We start from the raw sequence: 27,659 nt of genomic DNA, 5'->3' as shown, positions 1-27,659 counted from the left end.
GAGGTGAGCAGCAAGCAGGTGCCTCGTCCCCCCTGCGAGCGTGCTCCCTGTGTGCACACGGGGCACCTGCCTCCAGGTACAGTTTCTCCAGGGGTTGAGTGGAGTCGCTCGGTAGAACTTGCTGCAGTGAGGGAATGTTCTAGATCTGTACTCTCCAATACAGTAGCCACAAGCCATGTGTGACCATTGAGCGCTTGGAAGGTGGCTAGTGGGAATGAGGGACTGAGCTTTTTCTTTCGTTTAGACTCCCATGGCCGTGTGCAGCTGGCGGCTGGAACGCCCTGCTCTAGCCCAGGCTCTGGGGGTTCTTCGGGACAGGTACTGGGCTCTCCTCCCTCAAGTGGAGGCCCTCTAGCACGCACCGCCAGCAGGGAAGCAGGGCCTGCTCTACCAGCTGAGTGTTAGGAAGCAAAGGACTTTCTTGTCACTCTGTTTGAACCTGCCTTGCATGGCCTGCCCAGATAAGTTGGTAACGTCTCTGTTTGGCAGAAGTTGGTGGCCGAGTATCCAGGGAGAGGAAGGCTGTCTGGGTCGGGGCCTTGGCCCTCTGGCTTTGCTGTCCCAGCTGCTGCAAACTGCTCCTCCATGCGGAGCTGGGACCAAAGAAGCAGCTTAACAAGGTGACCGTGTCTTTGTTGGTCTCTTGGATGACCTGAGTCACAGTGACCCAAAGCCTGCACTGCTCTGTGTAGCTTGATGCTTGTATTTATCCCACACAGTCTTCTCAGGAATTCTGTTCTATATGTAATGGATCTTTGTATCCAGGAAAGGCATTCATTGATTGACTTTCTTTCTAGTTACAATAAAAGTAAGTCCCTGAGTTTGAGTCCCCCATCTCTGTATGGAGTAAGGAACAGTTTGGCATTTTCATCTCTGCCTTACTGTCAGCTGCCCAAACCTTAAAGAGCTGTTCATAACGAAGGGAAAACTTTTATCACCAGGGACATCTCCATGGAAACATGAGGATCTGTGGCTCCTGCAGCGTTTCCCCTTCCTAATAGTGATTGCACATTTGTGACATCACAGTTTGCTCTGTTGTGCTGCTTGTTATGTCACAGGCATAGGATTTGTCTCCAGGTGGGAGAGTGCAGTAATAAGAACATGAGTGCTGTTTAAAAAAAAAAAAAAGATTTAATGTATTTAATGCAATAAGCCACAACAATTAATACCAAAGGAAAAAAGAGCTGTGGTAGCTCATTTATAATCCCACTGTGCATATAGAATCTTGCCTAGAGGGGCTTTTTCTTTTACCCTCATGAGGAAGCACAGCTGGGAATTTCACTTCTGTAGCCACCCTTCCAGCAGCATTTTAAAGCTGCTCTCTCCGCTGCTGACTTTGATCTTGCAGCAGTGGGTTCAGAGCCCCAGATGGGTCCTACGAAAGAACTGGTGGTCTGGCCTCTCCCTGGAGAGGAGCTCTCTGCATCCCAGGGCCTTGCTCCCGCCTTCTTATTCCCCTCCTTCGGCCCCAGGAGCTGAGGCTGCCTCTCAGCGAGGTGGGGTGAGGCTGGTGGGTCCCTGAGTCCCAGCCTGGATTTTGCCATTATGAGTACTAAGCGTAGCTCTGAGGAGATTGTAGCTGAGTTGGAGACTGTCGGGGCCTGGCAGATCCAAATGACGCTAGACATCCTTTCGTCTTCTCCCTTCCCGGGCTCACCATCCTCAGCATGGGGTATATACGGGTGCATGTGGGTATCTGAAGCTCCACATAGCTTGTTATGAGGAGCTCAGCAGAGTCCTCTGCCTTTAAGCCCAAAGAGAGGACTCAAAGTGGAACACTGTTCTGGGGTGCTGTTGTTTGTGTCTGGAAGCCACCCTGCCGACTAGACAACCTGGTGAGTCTCTTCCAGCCTGCGTGATGATCCAGCCATTGACTCTGACCTCACTGTGGGGAAGTGCTGACCAGGCCCTCTGCACAGTGCGGGGTGTTGCCAGGGGCTTAAAGGAATCAAACGAGAGGCTGGCGGGCCGGCAGTGTGGGGCCAGGCGCCTGTCCAGAGCCCTCAGGAGAGCTTTTACTGCACTTCCTGCCACTCTTGGCTCTTCCCCAGCAGAGCCTGGCTGGAGGCAGCCCAGGAGAGGCTCGCTGGCCCCTTGCAGGTGTCTAAGCCCTCCAGCTGTGGTTCTCACCCTGCCAGGAACAGGAAGTGCAGTTCCTGATGGCCGGTGGACATGACGAGAATGGGGACAGCCGCTGCCTGTTCGGGAGGCCTAGCCAAAAGGTGCACCCCGTCTCGTAGATTCGTTTCGGAGACTTCCATTCCCAGAAGTACCTGGCATTAGTTCCAAGTTGCCTTTAGTGTTACTTACATTGTTTTATTTCTTCTTTTTAACTTTGAGGGAACATGTTTCCTAACTTTAAGCATGTTTTACTAATGGTCCATCACAGCTGGCCACTGTTTCGTGGCAGTGAGGGGACCCGAGCCACCTCTACCTTTCTGATGGCATCTTTTCCAGCTAACACGGCCCCCCTCCTTATTTCTGTAAACCCCTGTGGTGTAAGCGTGGTCTTTCCCCACCGCGTGGCCTGTGCTGTTTCTCTTTGGCCCAAACTATAGACTCTGCCAGCATGCGCTGCTGCCACAGCCCAGGTAAGGAGAAGGTGCTTCCCTGGAGCTCCAGCTGTCCGTCTCCCGCTGTTCGTGAGCTCTCTGGCAGATTGGAGCAGCAGGAGCCTCGGTCACACCGTGTACTTGTGGGTTTTAAATTAACACATTTCATTTACTGCCGCGCTCTTTGCTTGGAGGGGGGAGGGGATAGGGATGCAAAGGTTAGCAGGACTTGCTGTTTCTCATGCCCCGAGGCTTGCCCCAGGAACTGTGAAGACCAAACCCGTCTGACCCTAGAGATTCTAGGACTCCAGAAGGGGAGGTGGCTTAGCCGAATTATGAAAGGGTCTTTATTTATTTAAGATTATAGAGGACCTCAAAAGTTTCCATTTGTGTGCTCCGTTGCTTACTACTGTTTCACTTGAAATCTGTGGGTACACAGGCCGCTAATCTGGACCTCACTTTAAACCTGAGTTAAATTGTAAATTTAACAAGGCTAAGTACCACGGCCGCCTCCCGCCTTGGTGCCTGGGCGCTCTCTGAGAATGTGTGATCAATATTTATTAACATTCGGCCACTGCGTCTCGCACCAGTGACCTGGCTGTCGGTCTTCAGGAGCTGTGGTGTGCAGAGTGAGCTCGTTAAGTCGCTTTCCTCGCCCTGCTCCGCGCACGACGCTTGTGCCGCAGAGCACAACGCCCCTGGAGGCAGGTGCGCGTCCTTGCCATCATGGAGGATGTGTCACCACTGTGTTAACAGTTGGAATGAGTGATTTTCCTCCAAGGATTAATCGCCCCCTCGTGGGATTTCACATTTCTCTGAAGCATTTAGCAGGGATTATGGACCTTCTGCAGTGTGTCTGTGGGTTGTGTGTGGGGCAAGGGTGGCAGCGGGGCTCACGGGCCTGGCCTCCTTGCTGTCTCTGACCTGTGACTCTCCACAGAGGAGAAAAGATGCCTCCAGATTCAAAGTGTTTTCACAAGGAAGCTTTGGCGTGGGCCTGTGGAATGGCCTTAGCCTAAGATAAGGAATTTTAACAATAACACTTATTAGAGATTGTTTCTGATGATTATAATAATAGGATATGATCATGGAAATACAGAAAAAATAAAGAAAATTAAAATCACCTATAATATTACTATCCAAAGAGAATCACTGTCATATTTTGGTAGATTTCCTTTGTCCTTTTTTATGCATATAAAATATTTTGGTAAAATTGGGATTGTACTTGTACATTTATGTATCCTGGTTTTTTGAGCAATTTGCATCGTGTTCACTATTCTGAAACGTTTCATGTTGGACTGACATTCCACCATGTTGAGGTGCCATAGCTTATTTGGGGGTGTCTTGCGTGGTTTCCTATTAGAAATCATAGTGTGGAGACCTCTTATCGCCATGTGTGACCCTGTCTGCCCTGGCCAGCGTGGCCCCACGCCCCGCAGGCTGTGCCGCACGCCAGGCTCGTCCTGACTGTCCCCTTCTCTCTTGCAGATTGTTTGCTCCATGAGGAGAACTTCTCGGTGAGGTGCCCCAAGCACAAGGTGAGTCAGAGCCTGCAGAGCCTGTGCTCCCCTCCCCGCAGGACTTGGGGGTGGCGGCGGGGCTCCTCCTGAAAGACCTGGAGACCAGACATTGCAGGGTCACGGCCACACCACCAGGGCCCGGGCTGCCGAGCACTCCTGGCCCCAGGAGGGCCGAGATGCAAATGGGAGGGAGCCCTGTGGCGTGGGGTCAGCACCCATGGGGTGGCGCAGCTGGGGAGAAAGGTGTTTGTTAAGAGAAATTGGAAGAGAAACACACAAAACTCCTGGTTTCCCCCGCAGTTGAGTGGAACCCCAGATCACAGATTGGCGTGAGGTGAGATTGGCTGTAGGTCTAGGTACATAAGCAGAGGTGTCTTCCCAGGCTAAAGAGAGTTGACTCCAGGCTTTTGGGGAAACTCACAGTCTCCTCCAGGTTTTACTTCAGCCGAAGCAGCCAGTGGTGCCTGCAGCTGATTGAGGAGGTGGTCTCTTGGTCACCTCTTAAATTTAGGAAAGGAACGAAGATGGGGGCGGGGGTGTGTGTGAATGGCCTGTTTCCAAGACACCACATGCGTGTGTGGAGACGGGAGGGCGTGGAGAAAGGGACCCCAGGGAAGGACTGGGATGGTGGAGACCCGCCACCTGGCAGTCCCTGCAGCGGCGGCTCTCCTCCAGCTGAGGTCACACTGACCCCTGGTGGCCACTGGTGCTCACGGTCTTCAGTCTCTAAGTGGGGCCAGAAAGTACTAGAAAGAGGTCGCCCTGACAGGTCTGCCCTCAAAGTGCTTCTGAAAGATGCTTACTTATGCTTTTCTTTAACAATTATTTTCCAATATGGATCATAGGATCTTACAATTTTCTCTCCCATTTTTTACTTAATTTACATGTTTTTATTTTTAAAAACTTCTCTTTTTTAATGGTCACAGTTTACCTCAGAAGACCCTGTCTGAGTATCTCCTGTTTGTCACTCAGCACTGACTCTGCTTTTTCTTTCCTTTTCCATGTGCGTTCCTCTCCTCACCTCCGCCTGCCCTGACCCCCACGCTCGTTCTCTGTCCCTCCTGTCCTGTCTCCTTGGCTTTGCCGGCGTCAGCCTCCCCTCCCGTGCCCTCTCCCCGCCTTGCAGAACAAGACAGCGAAAGGCAGCCTCAGCACAGAGCAGTCGGAGCGGGGGTGAGGGGGGCAGTGTGCTCGTGGGAATGGAAAGTACAGCAAGCACAGGTGAGTCGGGGCCGCCGCCCCTGCCAGACTGCAAGGGGGTGTCGGGCCGCTGCCTCCTGCTCACCCCAGGCCAGGCTGCCCCACCAGCATTTAATCGCGTGGACTGCCAGCGCCAGGTGGATACCATGTCTTTCCATCTGTTGCTCAGCTCCCCAGAATACGTGTGGAAAGGTGGCGTGGGGCTTTAAATTGGTCCCATCCTCCGCCGGGGTTCAGGCCTTGTGTGTGGAGTCCCCAGGGGCAGAACGCAGCTGGCTTCGGGACAGAGCCTCTGGGGGGGTGGCTCTCCTGCTGGCAGCCCTCACTCTTGCCCTGTCTCAGAAAGGCTTCTTGCCAGAGGCCTCTTAATTTACTTAACATCTCTAAAGCTTATGATGGGTTCTCCTTTGAAAAACAAAAAATACCCCAAGTTTTGTTTTTTGAAATCTTTTTTTCCCCCCAGGTCTATGAAGGATTCCTTTTCCTAGAAGTACAAAGGGAAGGAAAATCCCCTCAACGATTTAGTAGACTTTAGCATCCCGTTTAACTTTACTTTTAAAAATCTCAGGAGGTTGAGTTGTGCTTTTTGTGAGTGTGTCTGGGGGCTCGTGGTCTGGGCTGGCAGCATGTGCCTGTGAGAGCAGGATTATGGGACTTGGGTCTCTAGAAGCAGCAGGCCTGCAGTGCTCCCATTGCCTTCCTCACCCGCCCCGTCCTCACTGAGCAAAACAGATCATGAGAAGAAAAAACAAAATGTAACTTGGGGCACTTGCTTCTACAGGATGGGGTGGGGGGCTAGTCTAGTGTCTCAGAACTGTTCGTTAAGGGATTATTTCTCTGCAAGTGAGGGCGTCTGTGTTTACTCCAGACGGCTGAGACCCACACAGGTGTGCTAGGCCTGGCTCTCTGGGACAGCAAGCCCATGTGCCTGAGTCTCTGTGGAATGTCCCCTCCCCCTTGTTACAAGTCGGGGTGGGGGGGTGTCTGCCTTTCTCTGGAATGCCTAACAGTATTTTGAGGAAGAAACAGAATTCACCTCAGAATGTGGCAGTTTTCATCTGGGAAGTCATCTGTTTCTTAGGTGGGTCCCGGTACTGACCTCCAGAGAAGGCCCCTGTGCTGAGTGCTGAGTGTCTGGGGCCGGTGGGGGTTACAGTGCTTCCTGAGGGGCTGTTGAGTGAGGACTTTGCACTCACACTTTTCTGTCTTGCTCTTCCAGGGAGTAGGGCTGGGAGTGGAGGGAGCGGAGCAGGGCGGGAGGGTGGGTCATCACACGGAGCCCCGTGCACTTCTAGAACCCGCGGGGTCCACTGACCCTCAGGGCAAGCAGCAGTCTGGGTGGTTTTCAAGAATGTTTCTGTTGGCCCTTCTACTGTGTCTAGGGGGCTCTGCCACCTTCCTGGCCCCGGTGGCTAGGGCTGGGTTATATAGGAGGCCACGTGGAATGTTCCTGGAAGTGTCCAGGAAGAGCCAGTTAGGGAGAGAACCATTGGTTACTCAGTGCCTTTTGTTCCTGTCCTGGAATCCCAGCCCATGTTTGAGAAAAAGAAGAACTCTGGGCCCTGGGCCTGGTGGGCAAATCTCCTCTTGGAAGTTTTAATTTTGTTCATCATCACTTTTCTCTCTGCTCATTCTTGGGCTCTGCCAGCTGACAGAGCCCTTGGCTCTCGTGGGACAGTAAGCTTCGTAGTTCATTCCTCAGAAGGTTGGTGTTATCATTCCTGTTTACACAGAAGAAATGAGGCGCTGAGTGATTGAGTGGCGTGTCCCTCGGCTTGGGGTCGTTGAGGGCAGACCTTCACCTCTTGGAGGGAAGGAACGAACATGCACCTCTGGTCTCGTCCACCTGAACTGCTTGTCATCGAGTGCTTCCCCACGAGGCTGGACCCGTCGTCCTGGGTTCGCGGTTCAGCAGTCACATTGTGGGCCTTCGCTGTCAGCCCTCTGCAGACTGTGCGGAAGCCCCAGTGATTGGGGACAGAGACGCAGCCCCCCACCTCAAGGAGCATTCATTTCAGTATCCGTGCTGAGGACACAGAGCCACCATCGTTGGGTCTCCCGACAAGGCGGGGAAGGGACAGTGATTGTACATGTGAGTTCCGGTTCGTGGCGCCCCACTTTCTCACCCAGAGCAGTGTGGAAAGTGCTGTGTGACCAGGCTCAGGCCACTTAATGTCTCTGTGCTTGTTTTCCTTCTGAAAAAAGAGGGATAGCAGTGGCCAACCTTGTGAGGATTCAGTTAAGAAATGCCTCCACCATGCCCGGCGCAGCCTGGCCTGGGGTGCGGTGTCAGCAAATGCTGGGTGCACTGCCCTCAGCCATGCCCAGGAGGAGCAGGAGGTTCAGAACTGCAAACCAGACCCTACATCTGCCCTGTCTGGCAGAAAACCCCAGGGCTGGGGCAAGGAGACGTGAGTTCTAATCTCCTGCCACCACGTGAGATACCTGGTGCTTGTCCCTCACCAGGCCAGCAGTGCCACAGAGGACAGGTCCTCGGGCAGCTGTCAGTGGGCCCCCTCCTCCCGGCTCTGTGGATGATGGAGCCGTGTGGCCGGCCTGTGCTGCCCTCTCCCCGTGCTGAAGCCTCCCTGGCTCAGGGCAGCGAGTGGGCAGGGCTCTGACCGCGAAACATCCCCCCTGCCATCTTCCATTCTCATCTGAGTAAACAAGGAGACCCCACCCCCCAGGTCTCCCGATCCAGTGGGCAGGAAGCAGTATCCTCCATCCATCTGCTGCCTTGTCCTGGGTGCCAGCTGCACACAGCAGCCTCCCTGCCCTGGAGCTGGGCCTTCCCGAGCAGCTTCTGTGGTCGGAATGTCACACAGCCGGCCTGCGTGTGAAGAGCGTCATGTCCCGGGGCTCCCCTTCCCTCCCACCCCAGCCCCGGCAGCCCCTCACTGCCTCCCACAACTGCAGCTTCAGAGGTTCCCATCCCTGGTAGGATTAAGTCCAGACTGCCCAGCACGCCTCTGAGGGCCCCTGGAGTCTCCAGCGAGGCTCCTTCGGCTCCTCTGAGCTTCCTCCCGCGGAGCTTTGTGCTCGCGCTTAGCTCCCTGCGCTGGAGCACTGTGCCTCCGTCTCTTCTCTGGGTCTCAGCTTCAGTGTCACTTCCTCACGGCAGCCTTCCAAGTCCCCTTGTCCCCACTCTGCAGCCTTCCTGGCATCACCACAATCTCAAGTCATTTGTGTGTTCACGTATCGTCTGCATCTCCACTAGACTGCCTGCCCAGTCCGCAGGGACCGCTGTCTCTGTCCCGTCGTGCACTGGCCCGAGGGGGCACACGGCAGTCCCTCTCCTCGCAGGGCGGACAGCCGTGTTAAATAGAGGAGCACCTGCAGCCCAGGGAGGAGAGTGCTGACCTGACGGCGCCCGGGTGGGTACAGGTTGAGGACGAGGCTGCCCTCCACACCCTGGCCAGGTCCCGTGGGGCTGAGGGGGTGCCGCCAAGCCGCAGGTGGAGAGGGCAGCTTGGTGTCAGACGCGGGAGGATTTGGAGGACAGACTGACCCGGCCCAGGTTCAGGCCACGGAGGTGAAGCTGAAGGGCAGCAGGAAGGAGGGTGACGAGGGCAGGGGTGTTGGAAGGCTTTGGCCCAGCATGGAGTCCCGATCGCCGGCAGCTGAACGTGCAGTTGCCTTTTTACGGAGAAGCGTGCAGGTCCTCAGCACAGAGGGCCGCCCGCTCGCTCACTGGCGCAGCAGCTCCGCGCCTGCTCCGTGGCCCTGCCTGGGGTGCTGCCTTCTCAGCCATGTCCTGTGCATTTGGATGGGGCCCACAACAATGGAGGCTCGAAGGCAGAGTCCCTGGGGCCCAAGCAGAGGAGCTTTGCTGGATGTGAACCCCAGTCCCACTTCTAACCAGCCACGTGGCCTCGGGCCACATGTGTCACCTCCCTCAGCTGCCTCATCTCCAAGATATGGGGGTCAGGCCTCTCAGTGTTACTGTGAAATAATGTCTGTAAAGCTCCTAGCATAGTGCCTGGCCCCTACTCGGTGCTTAAAGAATTTTCTTCCCATTCTCCCTACTGAAGGAACAGTTTTGAGGAGCAACTGAGAAGTTAGGGTCCCATTACATTCAGGGTATCATGTGTTTGGGCCAGTCTAATATCAGACCCTGGGGAAGGTCCCTGCTGGGAAGGCTGGAAGGCAAAGCCCCAGGCAGGAGGTGCGGAAGGGCCGAGGCTGCCTGGACCACCAGGTCCCCCTGTGGCACCAGGGGAGGAGCCCAGGGTCAGCAGCGTGCACAGCCCACCGGCCGGGCAGACCCTGGTGCTGAGACAGCCTTCATTCTGAAGATGGGCGCTGGGCTGGGGCCTGCTGTTGTGAGTAATGAGCAGGATAGGGGTGCAGGCCCAAGACTGTGCCAAGCACTGGGGAGAGGGCACACCCTGCCCTGTCCCTCCCTCCACCAGCAGAGCTTTGCAGGATATGCATGGCACCTGTCCTCTGTCCTCACCTGAGAAGGCTGCTTGCTTCTCCCCGCCTTCCTGGCAGCCTTAGCCTCAGGAAACCAGAGTGAGGAGTGGAGAGTGTCCGTGCTGGGGGAGGGGGAAGCATGGACCACATAGGTGGGGCCAGAGCCACCATCAGTGCCGGGGAAGCCACACTGTGGCCGGGGACGTCCTGAGGATGGCTCAGCCACTGGCCCACGTCCCCAGGGCCTCCAGCTGGATTCCCGGGGTTTGCTTGTACCTGAGGGTGGCGACATTGTCCTGCTGTCTCTGTGAGTCTCTTCCTGTTTATTCATGTTTTCTGTCAAGCAGTTAGGAATCTCTTTATGGCTCATGCACACAGACCAGTCTTAAGTATTTTGCATATTAGTAAGTTTTATGGAAGCAGAAAAGGGGATAGTGGTGTCTGGGTTTTCTTGAGGTTTATTGGTTGGAGGAGGGACATACACACACACACACACACACACACACACACTCTCTCTCCCTCCCTCCCTCTCTCTCTCTCTCTCTCTCTCTCTCTCTCTCTCTCTCTCTCCCTCCCTCCCTCCCTCTCTCTCTCTCTCTCTCTCTCTCTCTCTCTCTCCCTCTCCCTCTCTCTCTCTCTCTCTCTCTCTCTCTCTCTCTCTCTCTCTCTCTCTTTCCAAGAGTGCTGTGATTGGCAGAAAGGTGAGGGTGCCACCACTCTTGGCTTCTGGTGTAATTTTTCTGGACTGAATTCCTTGGAAACTGCTGTGTCTCTCTGAGATCTTTGCACATGTAATGAATGGCCCGCGAAGCATTCTGAGGAGGCCCTTGATACAACCCCACGTACCCCATGTGATCACCAGGATAGTCTTCCTGAGCCTGGAGCCTGGGCTGGAAGGAGAGACGCCAGTGGCAGGGCCTGGGGAGCCTCAGAGGATGAGCTGAGACCTGCCTTCCGTCAGAGCTCTTGGGTGGAGTGTTCGCTGTTAGATGTAAAGAGCTGCCTGTGACTGGAGGCAGCCTTCACGTGGTCCTGAGCCGGTTCTTCCACAGACTGGCTGGGTACTCAGCCACCTCTGTGAGGACTGGTCCCTGCCACCAAGTGCCAAGCCCAGCCCAGCTGCAGGCCCCAGATGGTGGGGTCCTAAGCAAGGGGTCGCCCTGAGAGCCACTCCACTCCAGGCAGCCCCACCTGGCGGATCAGAGAACTCTCTCCTGGTCTCGGTTCCTTCCACACACCCGGGACAGGGCACTCAGAGTCCGTTCCTGGCGCAGCTGGCCGGGTCATTGCTGCCTTTACCCTGTTTCAGGCCCAGAGCCACACGACTGGCTCCGCCATTGGTCTGGGGTGTCTGCAGTGTGAGCAGTGTGTTCACAGGGGTTCTGCAGCTGCTGGACCCTGCAGAGTCCCCCTACCCCGGTGCCGCCACGGAGCAGGGGCTGTTGGCTACAGCACCACACGGGGTTTCCCAGCACCCAGTGTCTGCTTGTCTTGCAGGTGAGACTGTGGAGATGAGAAGGTGGTGGACCCTTGTGATGGAATGGAAATGGTCCTCCTGTGCAGCCACACCCCACCCCGCCCCACCCCGCGTGCCTGCCCGTGCCAGCACTTCCTTCCTAAGTTCTTACATCACTCTCAAACTGGTGACACCACAGGAAAGAAAGACCCAAGAAGTTGGAATGGCTGTTTCCATGGACACAATCTCCATAGTGACAATGTGGGGGGTGGGGGGAGGGGGGATGATGGGAAAGGGTGGGGGGAATTAAAAGAGGGAGGGATAAAATATATATATATAAATCTATTTTTAGTCTGGAAAGACTGTTTAAATGAAAGGTGCGCTATCCCTTTTGATTCTATTTTAAAATTATCTAGCTTAAGAATTCCAAATTTGTTCCAATAACAGTGAAATTTAAATGTGAAATTGAACTGAACAAACTCTCATCTCACAAGGACAGGGCTGACTTAGATCCTTAGCCCAACTTACACAATTCAGAGATTCTAGACCCGGGGTTGGAAGAGCAAACAAACCACACCGAACTATTCTATTGTCAGTAATTTGTCTCAAAGTGGGAAGGTCAAGGGGGAGGGAAGCGGGGATGGTCCGTGTTTTCAAGAGTGGGAGAATGATGTTTAAACACAAAAATAAATTTTTTCATTTCCAGAAACACTATTTATTTATTATTTTTAAGATTTTTATCTTTTGGGGGGGTGAAATTGGCACAAGCTCCAAGGTCACAGCTGCGTCCTGGGTCACTGTGGCCGGTGAGAGCCCCAAGCATCCCACTAAGTGGCTCAGCCGGCAGGGTCAAGGGATGGCCGCCTCTGGGCATGTTTCAGGCAGCTGTGCCCTGACCCCCAGGACAGACGGGACGGAAACCTAAGCTGTAGGAGCGGACACAGGGAGGGACAGTGTCAGGTATGATCATGTGAGGTAAGCTGACCAGGAACACCCACTCCACCCTTTTTTCTTTTGCTTTCATTTTTATAAAGGAAAAGGGGGCCTGTCGGTTGAGCAGCCCCATGCTACATGATTCTTTATGTTGTATTGTTTTGTTTTGTTTTGTAAATTGTACAGTTTTTAAATATCTGAGTTTTAAAAAAAGAAAAAAGTACAAAAAAAATCTTGTTAAGGCCTTAAGAAGGGGTTAGTGCATCTTTCAGGGGTCACTCTGCCGTGGGGATAAAATAGCTGTTTCACAAACAGTTTTATTTAAAAAACAAAACAAAAAAATCAAAAAAAATAATAAACTTCATTTTAACCTTGTTTCTTTTTTTGTTTAAAGCAAACGCGTCTCTTTTCTCCTCCCATCCCAGTCCCCAGGGTGGCTCTGGTTCTGCTGCAGGGGCGGCTGCCAGCTCACTGGTCCAGTCGTCCTGGCCTCCTGCGGGCCTTGCAGCAGAGCCTGACATGAAACAAACCGAGGACTCCTGCCACTCACCCTCGAGGGTGGAACTCAGCCACGTATGGGGATGGCCAGATTGCTTAAGTTGATATGAGGACATATTTCCAATCAACATTAATTTTAAAGGTTATTAAAAAATAATACAATGTTAACGGACTTTATTTTTAGAGAACAGTAATACTGGAAGGAATGTTGTGAAGTAGAAATAAGCAGTTATAAATGAGTTCTTGTGTGCTCATCAGTTTGAGGCTGCAGAAATGGCAGATTAATTTTGTTATAATAGCTACATCAAGCAGTGCGGTCCATTTATAATTTTGCTCGGCCAGGATGGAGCTGTGTGGGTGGGTGTGCTGTGTCGGCCACGGAACCTGCATAGAAATGACAGCTTTTTGAGCTCCTTGGCTTCCCATCTGGTCTTGACTTGGCATTAACACAGTTCAAATGAAATTGATAGATTTCAGGTGTTGAGAACTAAGCCACAAAACTTGGAAGATATGCATCTTAAGGAAAATATTTTCCTGACAGCAAATGGTTCTTCATCATTTTGCCTTTTGTTCTTCTGTCCTCTTTTGACTTGCTGATGATACTCTGAGTAAGGCACTTTTGATGGTTCCTCAAACTGGCTACTGAAATGACGGTTAACTGGGGAGTGGCCCTGTTCCAGGCTCCACTCCTGACTCTAGCTTTCCCAGTTCTGCAGGAAGCCTCAGCTGTTCATGTGCATTTCAACTCCTGCCACTTTTGAGCTGTCTGTATTTTTTAACAGACTTTATTTTCTAGAGTAGCTTGAGGTTCATAGTGTAAAGCAAAAGGTACGGCGGTTTCCCTCATACGCTCTGCCCCCACACAGGTGCACAGCCTCCCCCAGTATCAGCGTTACCCACCAAAGTGGTGCTTTTTCTTTATGACTGGTAAGAACTTCCATTGCCACATCATTGTCACCCAGAGCCCATAGTTTACGTTAGGGTCCACTCTTGGTGGTGTACATTCTGTGGGTTTGGACAAACGGTTAGTGACATGTATCCACCATTATAGTATCATGCAGAGTAGTTTCACTGCCCTAAAAATTCTCTGTGCTCCCCCTCTTCATCCCTCCCTCCCTGAGCCCTGGCAACCACTGATTGTTTACTGCCTCCATAGTTTTTGCCTTTTCCAGAATGTCATATAGTTGGAGTTACACAGTATGTAGCCTTTTCAGATTGGTTTCTTTCGTTTGGTTAATAGGCCTTGAAGGTTCCTCCTCCATGCAAGGCTCCTCTTTACATGGCTTGACAGCTCATTTCTTTTTTAGTGCTGAAGAATATTCTGTTGCCTGGACATACCACAGTTTATCCATTCACCTACTGAAAGACATCTTGGTTTCTCCAAGTTTTGGCAATTATGAATAAAACTGCTGTAAACGTCAGTGTACAGGTACAGGTGTTTTTGTAAGGAACGGCCGTGCCATCTTACATTCTCTCCCCTGCAGTGAATGAGACTTCCTGCTGCTCCACATCCTGGTCAGCATTCGGTGTTCTCAGTGTTCTGGATATTGACCACTCTAATCGGTGTGCAGTGGTGATGTATTATTTTAAAGTAATTTTTATGCCGTGGTTTAAAAACACAGCAAAACTACCATCTTAACCGGTAAGTGTACTGTTCGGTAGTGTGAGGCATATTCATATTGTTGCGCAGCCGAGCTCCGGAACTTTTTCATCTTGTCCAGCCGAAGCCCTGTTCCCGGAAAACTACGGGAAGGGCCGGCCATTACCCGCCCCCCGCCCAAGACCGCTGGCTCGCTCGCTCGCCCGTGGCGCTTCCCGACCACGCCCCCCCCCCTCCCGCCGGCGGCTGCCGGGCCGGCCCTCCACCTGCATCCCAGCGGGGCCCGGGAGGGCAGTACCGCGAGTCAGATGCCAGCTCCCACTTCTGTCCCCCGGGAGGAGCGGGAATTGAGGGGTTTCTTCCGCGGGCTTGGCCTTGCCCGTGGTGGGGGGGGGGGGTATAGCGAGCCAACTGCCACCAACTTTACAGCGCCCTCTCTGGGCGCTGCAGCTCCCTACTTGCTTTCTAGAGCTCTCTCCAAGGGGCTTGCTCCGCATCGCGTTGGAGTCCCACGGCTGCGTCTCCGTGCTTGGGGGCCCCAGGGCCTGGCGATTTCTGGTCCGTCATCTTGCGGACGTCACCCAGGACTCAGTCTCAGGTCGCAGTGTCCAGTTGGGCCTTCCCTGCGCGGGCGAACACGTGTGACACGGAGATTGGGGGACGGGAGAGAATGGGGGGGGGGGCTCATCCCTCTAGCACCAGCAGCTTCACCAGAGCAGAAACCAGCAAGGGCAGGCTGAGTATGTTTCTAAAATAACAAATTTCAGTAACTTAAATGCTGGCCCTCATAGAAGTCCACGGTAGAGCAGTGGCTCAGAGCATGAGTTTTGAGATAGACCATAATGGTGCTCTGTGACTTTGACCCCGTGATCCCTGAGACTCCAGTGCCTTGGGGACCATAAAGCCACCTACCTTACAGGGTGTGGGGAGGATGGGGAGTGAACAGCAGTGCCCGGCATGTGAGTGTGCACAATGATTGAAAAAGGCCGTTGGCCTCACGATCACAGGTTTTCCTCAAGGCCTGTCCTGGACAATAGGCGCCCAGTAACGGGAGGGCACTGCCTGAATTACAGGCATGTCTGTCACTGCCCTTCGTATGTCCATTAGAGTGACTGTTTGGGGAGGGCGTGACACATCCAAAACAAAAGGGAGATGCAATTTATCGAGGGCCACTGTGACAAACCTGTGATAGACCATCCTGCCAGCCCGACTAACACCACCTGATTCTCTGGCTGAGCCCCGATGAAAGACCACAGGCTGGATCTGAGAAGACCCCAGGGTGCCCATGGGTCTTACCCTCTCAGTCTTTTGAGTGGCCTCAAAACTGGTCTCCCTGCCTCTTTGAGGCCCAGGAACCCCGGTTTCCCACAATACAGTCCTCTGCCGGACCTTGCAAAGCCCCAGCCTCAAATTGCCTCGTCCTGCTGTTTTGCATTGGTGCTTTAGTCCCACTGCCAGGTCACCTTGGCTTGCAGAGCCAAGCCAGCCGAAGTCCTCTGGGAAGTTTTCCCGGAAAGTGTGCTCCAGCCTGGGGCAATGTCCCCACAACCCTCAACGCAATCCCTGCACTGCTGGCCTGATGGTTAGCTCTCTGGCTCCCACTCCTCTTGGTCATGAGCACCTTGAAGCAGGGGCCCACCATCGCCTTCCCGCCATGCTGCCAGTGCCGTGCCCAGCCCAGCACCCAGCACAGGGTGCATCCAGACAGGGTGGGACAGAACCCAAGCCTTGGTCAAGGCAAGATGCAGGAAAGGCCAGATAAACTGAGGAAGGCCCAGTCGGGCCCCAGCCAGCTAGACCTTCTGGCCCTGGGCCTGGCAGGAGGGTGGAGATGCGGGAATTTGGAAGGGGAGGAGCAGCTTTCACAGACCAAGCAGGGATTGCAAATGTTGAAAGCCAATACCTGAAGGCCACAGCACTCTGTGTTGTCCTGCACCCTGAGAAGAACCTGGTCCTCCCCCCACTGGGGAGTGAGATGGGAGGGAGGGAATGGGGGTGTCGGGGTACGGGAGTGGGGACAGCTGTTTTCAGAAAGAGAGGTTGCCTCATATACCCCTGGGATGGGTGAGGGGGCTTGACCCCTACCCAGGAAATGCCACAATTCCAGCCTGGAGGTGGCACACACTGGTGCAGGGTGGTACCAAGGTTTGCACATTTCGTCGAGGACTGGAGCCACTGAAGGGACCAGAGAGTCAGGATTGGAAGGTGTGGGGCTGGAGCCAGGGTGGACTGGACCCATGGAGAGGGAGGAGGCCGGCAAAGGGAGAGGCCTGAGAATCCATTCTTTGTGCTCCTCAGCAGGCCTGTGAGGGTGTAAAGAAATTACATCCCCATCTGGTATCCATGCCCTTGTCTTCTAGAGTTTGAACAGCTGATGTTCAAGGACAAATCAAGGAGGAGGAAGCAGGCCCACTCCTCTGAGGACAGTCACAGCCTATGCTAAGCCACTCTAGTACCCTGAGCTTACTGGCAGTCCAGTCAACAAGGTAAAGTGCCCACCTCACATGTCTCCAAGTTAGGAAATGGGCACAGACACAAAGAAGATTGATTCATCACCTGGGTGGCCACAAGAGCTAGAAGGTCCAAGGACCAGTTTGTAACAAACTTAGGAAAGGGTCTCTGGGCCATCAGACCAGCTGGTCATGTGACTAGGGAGCTCTGAAGACAATCCTGCTGCCTCCCCATCCCCAGATTCAAACTTGCCATGGCCACAACCAGGCGGAAACGGGCAGAAACCAAGGAAGCTGAACCAGCGGCCAGCCAGGGGAAGGTCCCCAGCATCACTGCGAGCAGCCTCGAGGTGGGAGGAGGTGGGTTGGGTCCAGGCAACCACTGAGAACTCCGAGGACTTGGTGCTGGGTCTCTGTGCAAGCATGTAAGTGGTACATACGTGTTAATGTGTCTGGCTTTGTGGGTGTGTAAATATGCATGTGAGTAGGCAGTATGTGAATGTAAGTGTGGTTTTTGAGTGTGTGACTCTGTGTGTGTGTTGAGTATACTAGTGTGAAGTGAGGGGACACCAAGAACTTTATCCCCCTACAGTGGTTCCTCTGGTCATTAGGACCTCCCTCCAGCGCTGGGCAAGGGCCAGTAACAAACTTGGGAGGTGAAGGCCACTCAGGAGGAGGCAGGTGATACATGGGAGGACAAGGACATGTTCTGGGGATGAGGCTGTGAGCACATTAGAGAGTGTGAGACTAAAGTGACAGGTGGGTGGCAGGATCAAGTCTGAAGACCCCTGATTCTTCCTCGGAATCTTTACAGAGCTGGGGAGTCAGGCTAGGGGAAGGGGAGGACTTCTTGTGTCCTCCCCCTACCCTCTGTAAGCACGTGGAGAGGGCAGGAGGGACAGTGGCCATCTGTGCACCTGACTTTCCCCGACCCCTCCCTGCACCCTCTGGCAGCACACTCTCCCTGGCAGGTTGGCTCAGGGCAGAGGGCAAAGGCCAGTCTCAGCTCCTGTCATAAAGAAGACCCAGACTGGTTGAGCCCTGGAGGTGCAGTTGAGAGTGCCCTGCCTGGGCTAGTCCTAGGTGTCTGATGTGTTGAGGAGCCCAGTGCACACTGAGGCAGCCATGCTGCTGACTGGGGATACACTGGTGACCCTGGCCGTGGCTGTGGCCGTCTTCCTGCTCTTGGTGGACCAGATGCACCAGCACTCACGTTGGGCCGCACGCTACCCACCAGGTCCCATGCCACTGCCTGGGCTGGGTAACCTGCTGCAGGTGAACTTCCAGGACCCACTTCTCAGCTTTAGCCAGGTAAGGAGGGTGGGGGTGGGAAGTGGGCAGCGGAGGTCTTAGGGACCCCACCTAGCAGCAGACAGCGGGTGGTGGGTGAAGTCACAGGCTGGAAAAGGAACTGGGCCAAGAGGAGGAGGCAGATTTGAGAGGCTTCCTAAGGGAGGGCATTTGTTCAGGGCCCGAGAACAGTTGGATTTTCCCAACAGCCCAAGGTCCAAGAGGGCAAAGGCCAGGGGGTGGGGGAGTACGACTTGGCAACAGGCTGGGGATTCAGCTGGCCAGCTCTTACGTGAGCCTGAGTCCCTTATGATTAAATCAGGAGGAAAGGTCTCGAGAATGGGGGAGAGGAGTCTGGTCTTGAGCCCTATTTAAATCAGGTAGTCGAGGTTGAGAGAGGTACAGTGATCTGGTTCAAATCTTTTGCCACCATGAGGTCCAAGACCTTGGACCTCACGCTTACCTCTATGAATCTGTTTCTTCACCTGTAAAATGGGATGCTAACTTGGTCTATTGACAACTTTGGTGACCTCTGCACAGTCATAGCTGGGTGGTCTGATCCAACTTGAGGTCCTCGACTGTGGTGGATGTAATTAACCCCCAGGCTCACAAGACTGGATAAAATCTTTGCACCCCCTCGCTCCTGGTAGGGGCCTAGGGTTCCCGCAGGGCTCACGCCATGAGGCTGGGCCCGCAGCCTGGCGGGGCCTGGGCTTGACAAACGCCCTCGACCTTCGGCCTGCAGCTGCGGCGCCGCTTCGGGGACGTGTTCAGCCTGCAGCAGGTCTGGACTCCCGTCGTCGTGCTCAACGGGCTGGCGCCTGTGCGAGAGGCGCTGGTGTACCGCAGCCAGGACAACTCCGACCGCCCACCTGCGACAGTTTACGAGCACCTGGGTTACGGGCCGCGCTCGGAAGGCAAGCGGAGGAGGGGGCAGACCGCGTCCCGGCGGGGACTGGGCCAGCAGTGACCCGATACCGGCAGGGCCAAGGGGAGGCAGGGTCGCGGACATTCGGTGCAGGGAAGAGCCAGCGAATTTGAAGGGGCAGCAAGAGGAGAAAGGAGTCTGTGCCAAGGGTCGGGGGAGGAAGAATGCGGGCGAGGCAGGGGGCGGGGCCTTACGGAGAGAGGGCGGCCCAGGGCCATCGCGGGCACGAAGGGGAGGTCAGGGTGGGCAGGAATGAGGACAAAGTCAGAGCGGGCAGGGTAGGGCCGGGCCAGGACCTTCCCCGAAGAGGAAAGGGGGTCCCGGTGGGCAAAGTAAAAATTGGAGCCAAGACCTGACCCTAGCAGGGGAGAGTAGGCGAGCAATGCGGGCGGGCAGAGAGTGGGACCGGTCCCCAGGTGGAAGGGGGTGTCAAAGTGGGCGGGATTTGTTTGGGAGGGGAGGGTGAGGTTGGTGTGAGCGGAGCGGAGGGGCGAGGCCTGCCCCAAAGGGGGCGGGGCTGTGTGAGCAGAGCACCGGGAGGGGCGGGCCGAGGAGGCTCGGCGAGCCCGCCAGCGCTGTGGGCTAGCAGAAGGTGGGGCCGGGACACACCCGAGCCACGCCCACGTGCCCGCTCCGCCCCCAGGAGTGATCCTGGCGCTCTAAGGAAAAGCCTGGCGCGAGGAGCGGCGCTTCTCCTCGTCCACCCTGCGCAACTTCGGCCTGGGCAAGAAGTCGTTGGAGCAGTGGGTGACCGAGGAACCCTCGTGCCTCTGTGCCGCCTTCGCCGATCAGGCCGGTGGGTGCTGAGGGACAGGGAACAGGTTTGAAGAGGCTGGGGAAGAGGAGATGGAGGCGACGCCCTGACATGCAGCGTTCCCTCCCAGGACGCCCCTTTAGCCCCAACGCCTCCTGAATAAAGCGGTGAGCAACGTGACCGCCTCCTTGACCTTCGGGAGCCGCTTTGAGTACAGCGACCTTCGCATCCTCAAGCTGTTGGACATATTGGAGGATGGACTGAAGGAGGAGGTTGGCTTCGTGCGCCAGGTGAGGGAAGGGAGCTTCATAGAGGAGGCCTCCGTCCTGCAAAGGGCCTCCCCGGAGGAGGATTTGCGTAGAGGGTCAGAGGAGGAAAGGGCATCCCGGGAGAGGAAACTGCAAGGGAAAAGGCCTGGAAGTGGGGAAATGACAGACAACACAGATGGGAGAGGCGGGGTGAGGGTCAGCGGGCTTAGGGGAGGAAGGGTTCCTTCATTGGAAGGCACCGGCACCCATGAGATGCAGACTTTAGGTTTATCTTTCTGCGCCCAGGGCCAGGAGAGAGGGGCGAGGCCTGCACTTAGGGAGGAACAAGGTCAATGGTGGGGACATCCTGGAGGAGGCTAGGACCTGACTGGTCCAGATGAAAGCCTGAGCACCACAAGGTCCCAGGGCCCCAAAGCTGTGACCCCCACAGGTGCTGGAAGCAATCCCCGTGCTCCCGCGTATCCCAGGGCTGGCTGCCAAGGTCTTCCCGGGGCAGAGAGCCTTCATGGTCCTGATTGATGAGCTGGTCATCGAGCATAGGGTGACCCGGGACTGGGCCCAGCCACCCCGAGACCTGACTGACGCCTTGTTGGATGAGGTGGAGGTGAGGTGGGTTGAGGGTTGAAGGCCCCGTGAGGCAAGCGCAGGCCTGTGTATCACCCCATGACCAGACACCTGGGCTGACAGGAGCAGAGTGGAAGGCCATTTGGAGGCTTCCTCCCTCTGTCCCTGCGCTTACCTTCCCTGCGTGGCCCAGGCCAAGGGGAACCCCGAGAGCAGCTTCACACCTGGTGGTGTCTGACCTCTTCTCTGCCGGGGTGATCACCACCTCAGCCACGCTGGCCTGGGCCCTCCTCCTCATGATCCTCCAGATATGCAGCGAGAGCCTAGCCCAAGGGGCCAGGTGGGATGGGGGAGGGAGGAAAGGGACAGCCTGAGGCCCCTGAGCTTGGTGGGTTTGGCCACCAGTAACAGCTCTGTGCAGAGGTCACAGTGACCTCCCCCTCCGAGTGGGCACAGCCCTACACAGGAGTCAGGAGGAGGTCAGGGCCCAGCCCTTGGGTCTGACCACTATGAGGATGCTTGTTTTTCCAGGACATGTCCAACAGGAAGTCGATGAGGTGATAGGGCAGGTGAGGCAACCAGAGATGGGGGATCAGGCCCTCATGCCCTTCACCATGGCCGTGGTCCATGAGGTGCAGCGCTTTGGGGACATCATCGCACTGGGCCTGCCCCACATGACATCCCATGACATCGAAGTTCAGGGCTTCCTCATCCCAAAGGTAGGCCTGCGGCTCTCCTCACCCCAGCTCGGCACCATCTGCCACCTGGTAGCCCCAATGTGGGCATTGCCAGGTGGGGTCAGGACTGCAATCCAAGCCACCCAATCCTCATTTCCACAGGCACTGAATGTCCCAGGCTGGGTGGGAGTGAGGATGAGAGCAGAGGCAGGGCTGGCCCTGTCCATTCAGAGCCCGTAGTCGGGTAGGGAAGACAAACTAAAGCGTGTCACAGAGTGTTGGAGGAGCCCGTTCACCAAGGGACAGGTGGCAGTAAGGGCACCCATGGGAGGCAAGTCACTTACCCTGCCATGGGGACAGGGAGGGTGCCGAGAAGCTTCTTGGGCTGAGGGTTACTTGAAGAGTCCAGGTGTGTGCCAGGCAGAGGGTGTGTGCCCACGTGTGTTTGGCCGCAGGGGTCCAGGCATCCCCCAGTCCAGACCCACCCATGACAGATATTTCCTGCCAGGGGACGACACTCATCACCAACCTGTCATCAGTGCTGAAGGACGAGACCATCTGGAAGAAGCCCTCCCACTTCCACCCGGAGCACTTCCTGGATGCCCAGGGCTGCTTCGTCAAGCAGGAGGCCTTCATACCCTTCTCAGCAGGTACCTGTGGGGTGCCCGGTTTGCTTACCTGTCCTGAGGGAGTCTTGAAGGGGAGGAGCCCAGGCCCCCAGGCTCAGAGAGCCCCCATGCCCGCCCACAGGCCGCCGCTCGTGCCTTGGGAGCCCCTCGCCCGCATGGAGCGCTTCCTCTTCTTCACCAGCCTCCTGCAGCACTTGAGCTTCTCAGTGCCCACTGGGCAGCCCCGCCCCAGTGGCCACGGTGTCTTTGCCTTCCTGGTGACCCCATCCCCCTACCAGCTCTGTGCTCTGCCCTGCTAGAGGTGGGCACCAAGCCCCCAGCCCACTCCTCAAAAGTAGCCCTGATGTACAATAAACCAGTCTGGTGGCTCCAACCTGGCTTGAGTCCCACCCAGGGCCCCTGACCAGCCCCTTGGCGCTCATGGGGCCTCAGCAGCCTCCCCAGATCCAGCCCCTACCCCTGCCTGATCCATCCTTACCTGGCATTTGACCCCATTTGAGAGATGGGTATACCGAGGTTCAGAAGGTGACACCTTACCCCCTAGTCACCCTTGGAGACCCAATACTGGTTACTTGGGTTAGTGACAAAGTCTATAAATAGGTCCTGGTTTCTGCTGGAAGGAACTAGAATAGGCTGGTGAGAGATTTCAGGCCCCAGTGGGGATGAGGAGGGCCCCACTCAACCTGGATGCCCACATTTCAGGCCCAGCCACCCTCAGTTTGCACCACAGGCCAGCAGCTCAGCCAGCACCATCAAGTCTGCTGCCCCCAAAGCTGGCGAACTCAGGGATGGCTGGGAAGCAATAGGCCGGGTTAGCACCCACAGCTCAGTCTTCAGATGCCAGAGCTCTCCCTGGGAAGCCTGATGGCAGCCCAGGAGTGTGCCACCTCCCTGGGACTCTCAGTCACCCCAAGATAGGATGGGCCCCCTTTCCCTGCCCCTTAGGGATGCTCATTTCCCAGCCCCTGCCCAATAGTAGTTGCCACTCACGGCCACGCTCGAGTGGGAGGACACTCATCTAGGCTCCAACCCGGGCTCTGTTCTCTGAGTGGCCAGGTCAGGCCGGGCACTCAGGAGGCTTGGCAGGGGCCGGGAATGAGCCCCTGTGGGCCGCAGGCATGCCCTAGGGAAGGGGTCAACCTTGGACCCATGTGACAATGGGGTGGCCAGAGCAGAAGGAGGCCATGTGGGGAGCTGGGAGGAGGACACCCTGGCTCTAGTCCTCGCTCTGCTGCGACACTGTGTGACCTCAGGCTTCTATTCCCCTTCAGCCAATGAGAAGTTTGCACCAGATGGCTGCTGGGGCCTGTCTTCCTGCTCTGACTCTGGAGCTGGGACCTCATTAGCCTGGAGCCCTAGCTGAGGGCGGGGACTGCCACCGTCTACCTGTGCCCACCACCCCGACAGTTTGTTCTGGCCTCTAAGCACGCACAGGCACCACCCAAGGGCTTCTAATGACTGTCTGCTTACCTGAGTCATAAGCAGACTTCCTGGTGCATTTAGGTTAACAGCTTGGGGACCACAGACACTCAAGGCAGAAGCACCACCCCCAGCCAGGCCACTTTTGCCTTCATGACAGTGAGCTCCACAGCTCTTAGCATTCAGGGAACTTGGCCTCTCCCTTGGCACTGAGTCAGAAGACCAGCCAGGGCCCCGTTCAGTCTCCAGCTTATCCCCTGTCGTGGGCTTAGTGGCAGGAGGTGGTGTTCCTGCAGCTTATTGGAACAGGGAGCGTGGATGAAACCACACTGAGTTTGTGGAAACTTGAGGCCCCTGAAAGGAGGCAGCCAGGCCTGCAGAAGCGGCAACTCTGGATTTATTGGATGTTTTGTCATTCGTGGCTCTGAGTCTTGGGGATGTCAGAGGCTGGGGACCAGCCCAGCCAGAGCTTCCTCAGGAGCTGGGGGACCCAGCCCCCAGGCCTCTCCTCCATTAGGTCCACCTCAGAAGCCTCTAAAAAGCACAAACAGACATGCCCTGTGGGTTCCTTGCTGGGAGGAACCTTTCCCCAGGGCCAGGGTACCCTCTGGTGCCAGGGAAGCAGATCAACGTTGATATAAGGCTAGGCATTCCTCCACCCCAAGCACAGTGGCCTCAAGTCCTGCCAACCCAAGAAGGAAGCAGGAGGCAGGGGGTGCTCATCAGGAAAGACAGGGCATCCGGCTACCTGGGTTTCTTCCCTCCCCTCCCTGGGGCAGGAGGGTCAGGGAGGAGCTCGGCTGTCTGTGGCCTCTGCAGGGTCACCGAGCTTAGAGAGGAGAGCAGCCCTGCTACAGCAGGTGGGGCCAGTTGTCTTACCAGAAGTATATGCAGCAATCTCCTTTTGGACCTTTTTATTTTCCTGGGAAGGAAGAAAGGGGACAGTGGTGGGATGAGACAGGCTCTGCACTGTGCAGATGGGGAAACAGGCCTCACTTCACAAGGAGTCAGGGGAGGCCAGGATTCAGATCTCCTCTGCTCAGGCCATGTCTACTCCTCTCAGCTCCTCACAGAGCTGTTGCTCGACTGAGATGGCAGTTTGGCTCAGTCATCTTGGGGGTGCCCCCGCCCCCCATTGCCCTCCTTCCCCAGGGCCTCTCCACTCCACCCTGCAGAGCCCTGGGGCTCCTCAGTAGGACCTATGCTGGGATGTTCCAGTCGAGGCTTCCTTACCTCCCAGCCTGGGGTCCCTGCCGCTTCCTCCTCCTCAGGTACCTCCTTCCCAGCAGGAATGGAGGAAGGAATGGGGCTGCCTGCTTCCTCTCCTGGGGACCTCATCTCCCCCTCGTCCGAAGACAAGATATCAGCCTCCTCCTTGGGGGCAGCATCATTCGGTCCTCCTGTTGCCTTCGGGGTCATGGCCTGCAGGGAGGGACAAGAGGGCAGAATATGGGCAGAAAGGCCCCCTGATCCCCCAACCCCTCTCCCTGTTCTCCACACCTGGAGTGTGTGTAGTTCTTTGTTTTTCCAGGGAAGCCCCTCCCTTCTCAGCTCACGCTGTGGGAGGGTTGTAGGTTTCTTAGAGGGGCCCTGCTACTCTCCCTGGGACCCCTGGCCATGAGCTGGGGCATCCCTGAGCCTCAGGGAGCTCTGACAGGAGACAGCCCCAGCCCCGGGCCCTTCCAGGGCAGGCCTCACTTACCTCAGAGTCTTGCTTCTCCCCACTCTTGACTCTGCGTCTCTGCAGAGGGAAACAGGGGAAGTGACATTCAGCTGTGAGTGTCTGGGAGTCCTTCCCTGCCTGGCCCATCCTCTTATGGTGTGCGCCTACCGAGGGTGCCCAGAACAGCCATCCTACCCCAGGGGGAGAGGGGTCCCCAGCCCTGACCCACCTGAGCGGTCACAGGGTAGCATTTATCCATCAGTCCCCACACTGGCCTTAAGGTCTCCCCTAAGGGCTGCATGACAAGGAGAAAGAGAGAGAGAAGGAAGGCTGAGGTGACATATTAAGGGCTCAGCTATGTACTAGTCCACTGTCAACGCCTGCTGCGAAGACACCTAAAGACTACCAAGGATTTAAGGAAAACTTCACACAAACAATAATTGATGGCTTGAGAAAGATAAACTTTGCATTTACAAAACAAGTATGGGCGCTAAAATAGAAATGTTCAAACAACAATCTCTAATTCTTCAAAAACAAATATGATATTATAATAGGAATTAAAAATTAAAAATCCAATCAAATTTTAGAAGGTAAAGAATAGAGAGAAGAGAGCGGGAGGTCCAACAGCTAAATCATAGATCTTTCTGAAAGAGGGAAAAGAGACAACAAACTGGGGTGGCAGGGAGAGATATCAAATAAATATGTTCATTTTTTACCAAGACAATTTCCCAAAGATGAGCGACATGAGTTTCCAGAAGAGAAGGAATCGCCAAGTGTCCAGGACAATGGATGAAGGAGACTCACCCCAGATTATGCCATCAATAAATTTCAAAACACTGAGGATGAAGAGAACCTAAAAACTTCCAGAGATATGAAGAAAAAAGTCTGTTTTAGGAATTCAACTTTCATCAGACTTTTCAACACCAACCCTTTGAAGCCAGAAGAAAATGAGGAGCTTCAAAATCTGTCAGAAAATTATTTCTAGTCTAGAATTCTATACCTAGCCAAACTTAGTTAAATATGAATTAAGACCTTTACAGATATGTAGTATCTCAAGACTACCCCTCAGGAAGCAACTGGAGGCTGTGCTCCCCCCAAATAAAGAGTAACATCAGCTCCCACACGTGAAAGAAGTGAAGCACTCCCCACAATGACGGTGAAGGGAGGTCCCAGGACAGCTAAGCAGCAGGCCTCAAGGACGTCCCGTCCAGATGGAAAGAGGAGGATGGAGGGCTCCATGAGATATGTCTCCAGGGAAACGATCATACAGATAAAACACCTTATTTATCTAAGTGTATTGCAAGGAGATTAATATTTTTGGTAGAGATTTTGGATGAATTAATTATAGGTACAGAGAAAACAAATTTTTAAAAAAGAGGAAAAAACAAAATTATACACAAAGAGTAGTTACAGTACACTACGTGACTCAGGAATACTATTTACATAGTTTTAAAATGTAAACCCTCAGGCTTCCCTGGTGGCGCAGTGGTTAAGAATCCGCCTGCCAATGCAGGGGGGACACGGGTTCGAGCCCTGGTCCGGGAAGATCCCACATGCCGCAGAGCAGCTAGGCCCGTGCGCCACAACTACTGAGCCTGCGCTCTAGAGCTCGTGAGCCACAACTACTGAAGCCCGTGCGCCTAGAGCCCGTGCTCTGCTCTAGAGAAGCCACTGCAGTGAGAAGCCCCCGCACTGCAACAAAGAGTAGCGCCCGCTCGCCGCAACTAGAGAAAGCCCGTGCGCAGCAACAAAGACCCAATGCAGCCAAAAATTAATTAATTAATAAAAAAATAAACACAATGTAAATCCTCAATATTGATCTAAATAAAATTACAATACAAGCCTATTAGAATGACTAAAAAAAGGTAAATGTTGGAAATGATATGGAACAAATGGACCCTCTCATTCATTGCCAGTGAGAATGCAAAATGGGTGCCAGCCATTTTGGAAAGGTTTTACAGTTTCCTACAAAACTAAATATACGCTTGCCGCATGACCCCACAATCCCACTGCTAGGTATTTACCTAAGTAAAAGGAAAACCTATGTTCACACAAAACTTGTACATGAACATTTATAGTGGTTTTATCTGTAACTGCCAAAAAACTAGAAACAATCCACATGTTTCTTACTTGGTGAATGGACAAACCATGGTACATCCATGCAATGGACAGCTACTCAGCAATAAGAAGGAACAAACACTGCTACACACAACTGGGTGGACCTCAAATGCCTTGTGCTAAGTGAAAGAAACCAGGCTCAAAAGACTACATACTGGGGAATTCCCTGGAGGTCCAGTGGTTAGGACCCTGTGCTTCCACTGCAGGGGGCCCAGGTTCAATCCCTGGTCAGGGAACTAAGATCCCACAATCCTGCTGCACAGCCAAATAAATAAATAAAAGACTACATACTGGATGTTTTTTTGTTGTTGTTTATTTATTTATTTATTTATTTTACTTTTGGCTGCGCTGGGTCTTTGTCGCAGCGCACAGGCTCAGTACTTGCCCCATGGCATGTGGAATCTTAGTTCCCCGACCAGGATCGAACCCGCGTCCCCTGCATTGGAAGGCGGATTCTTAACCACTGGACCACCAGGGAAGTCCCTGGATGTTTCCACTTATATGACCATCTTGCAAAGGCAAAACTATGGGACCAGAAACTGCTCACTGGATGCCAGGGGCTAGGAGTGGGGAAAAGGTTGACTATAAATGAGTATGGGGGAATTTTTTGAAATGATGAAACTGTTCTGTATCCTGGTTGTGGTGGCAATTATACAATTGCATACATTTGTCAAAACTCACAGAACTGCACACTAAAAGAGATGGATTTCACTCTGTATAAAT

General features: G+C 54.5%; 3 protein-coding genes across 5 annotated transcripts in view; 2 read left to right on the top strand and 1 right to left on the bottom strand.

Moving 5' to 3' along the window:
* The window catches only part of TCF20 (transcription factor 20), a 96,055-nt gene extending 84,704 nt beyond the window's left edge, over positions 1-11,351 (top strand). The window contains exons 4-6 of one of the 2 annotated variants that reach the window (XM_069541216.1): positions 4,041-4,090; positions 5,166-5,293; positions 11,186-11,321. In XM_069541216.1, coding sequence (XP_069397317.1) covers positions 4,041-4,090; positions 5,166-5,249 — 134 coding nt within the window. In that variant the 3' untranslated portion in view covers positions 5,250-5,293; positions 11,186-11,321. Of the gene's footprint in view, positions 1-4,040; positions 4,091-5,165; positions 5,294-11,185 lie in introns of both variants that reach the window. The other variant, XM_060025778.2, reaches the window with a different exon arrangement.
* Positions 11,352-17,639: 6,288 nt separating this feature from the next.
* Positions 17,640-23,001, top strand: LOC132434130 (cytochrome P450 2D6). Its single transcript, XM_060025777.1, is given in 12 exon segments — positions 17,640-17,936; positions 18,661-18,832; positions 19,487-19,639; positions 19,728-19,745; positions 19,748-19,887; positions 20,297-20,470; positions 20,624-20,649; positions 20,651-20,770; positions 20,915-21,149; positions 21,616-21,757; positions 21,858-21,875; positions 21,878-23,001. Coding segments are annotated over 12 exon segments (1,542 nt in total). The 5' UTR covers positions 17,640-17,750; the 3' UTR covers positions 22,036-23,001.
* A 529-nt stretch (positions 23,002-23,530) lies between these two features.
* The window catches only part of LOC132434128 (uncharacterized), a 32,293-nt gene continuing 28,164 nt past the window's right edge, over positions 23,531-27,659 (bottom strand). For both annotated transcript variants that reach the window (XM_060025773.1, XM_060025774.1), the window contains 5 exons: positions 25,048-25,113; positions 24,858-24,896; positions 24,389-24,577; positions 24,035-24,077; positions 23,531-23,689 (listed from right to left, as the gene is read on the bottom strand). In XM_060025773.1, coding sequence (XP_059881756.1) covers positions 23,568-23,689; positions 24,035-24,077; positions 24,389-24,577; positions 24,858-24,896; positions 25,048-25,113 — 459 coding nt within the window. In that variant the 3' untranslated portion in view covers positions 23,531-23,567. The remainder of the gene's footprint in view (positions 23,690-24,034; positions 24,078-24,388; positions 24,578-24,857; positions 24,897-25,047; positions 25,114-27,659) is intronic.

This window comes from Delphinus delphis, chromosome 11, assembly GCF_949987515.2.
Source record: "Delphinus delphis chromosome 11, mDelDel1.2, whole genome shotgun sequence".
NCBI lineage: Eukaryota > Metazoa > Chordata > Mammalia > Artiodactyla > Delphinidae > Delphinus > Delphinus delphis.
Note: the sequence above shows the minus strand (reverse complement) of the source record. Positions and strands in the feature narration are given on the sequence as shown.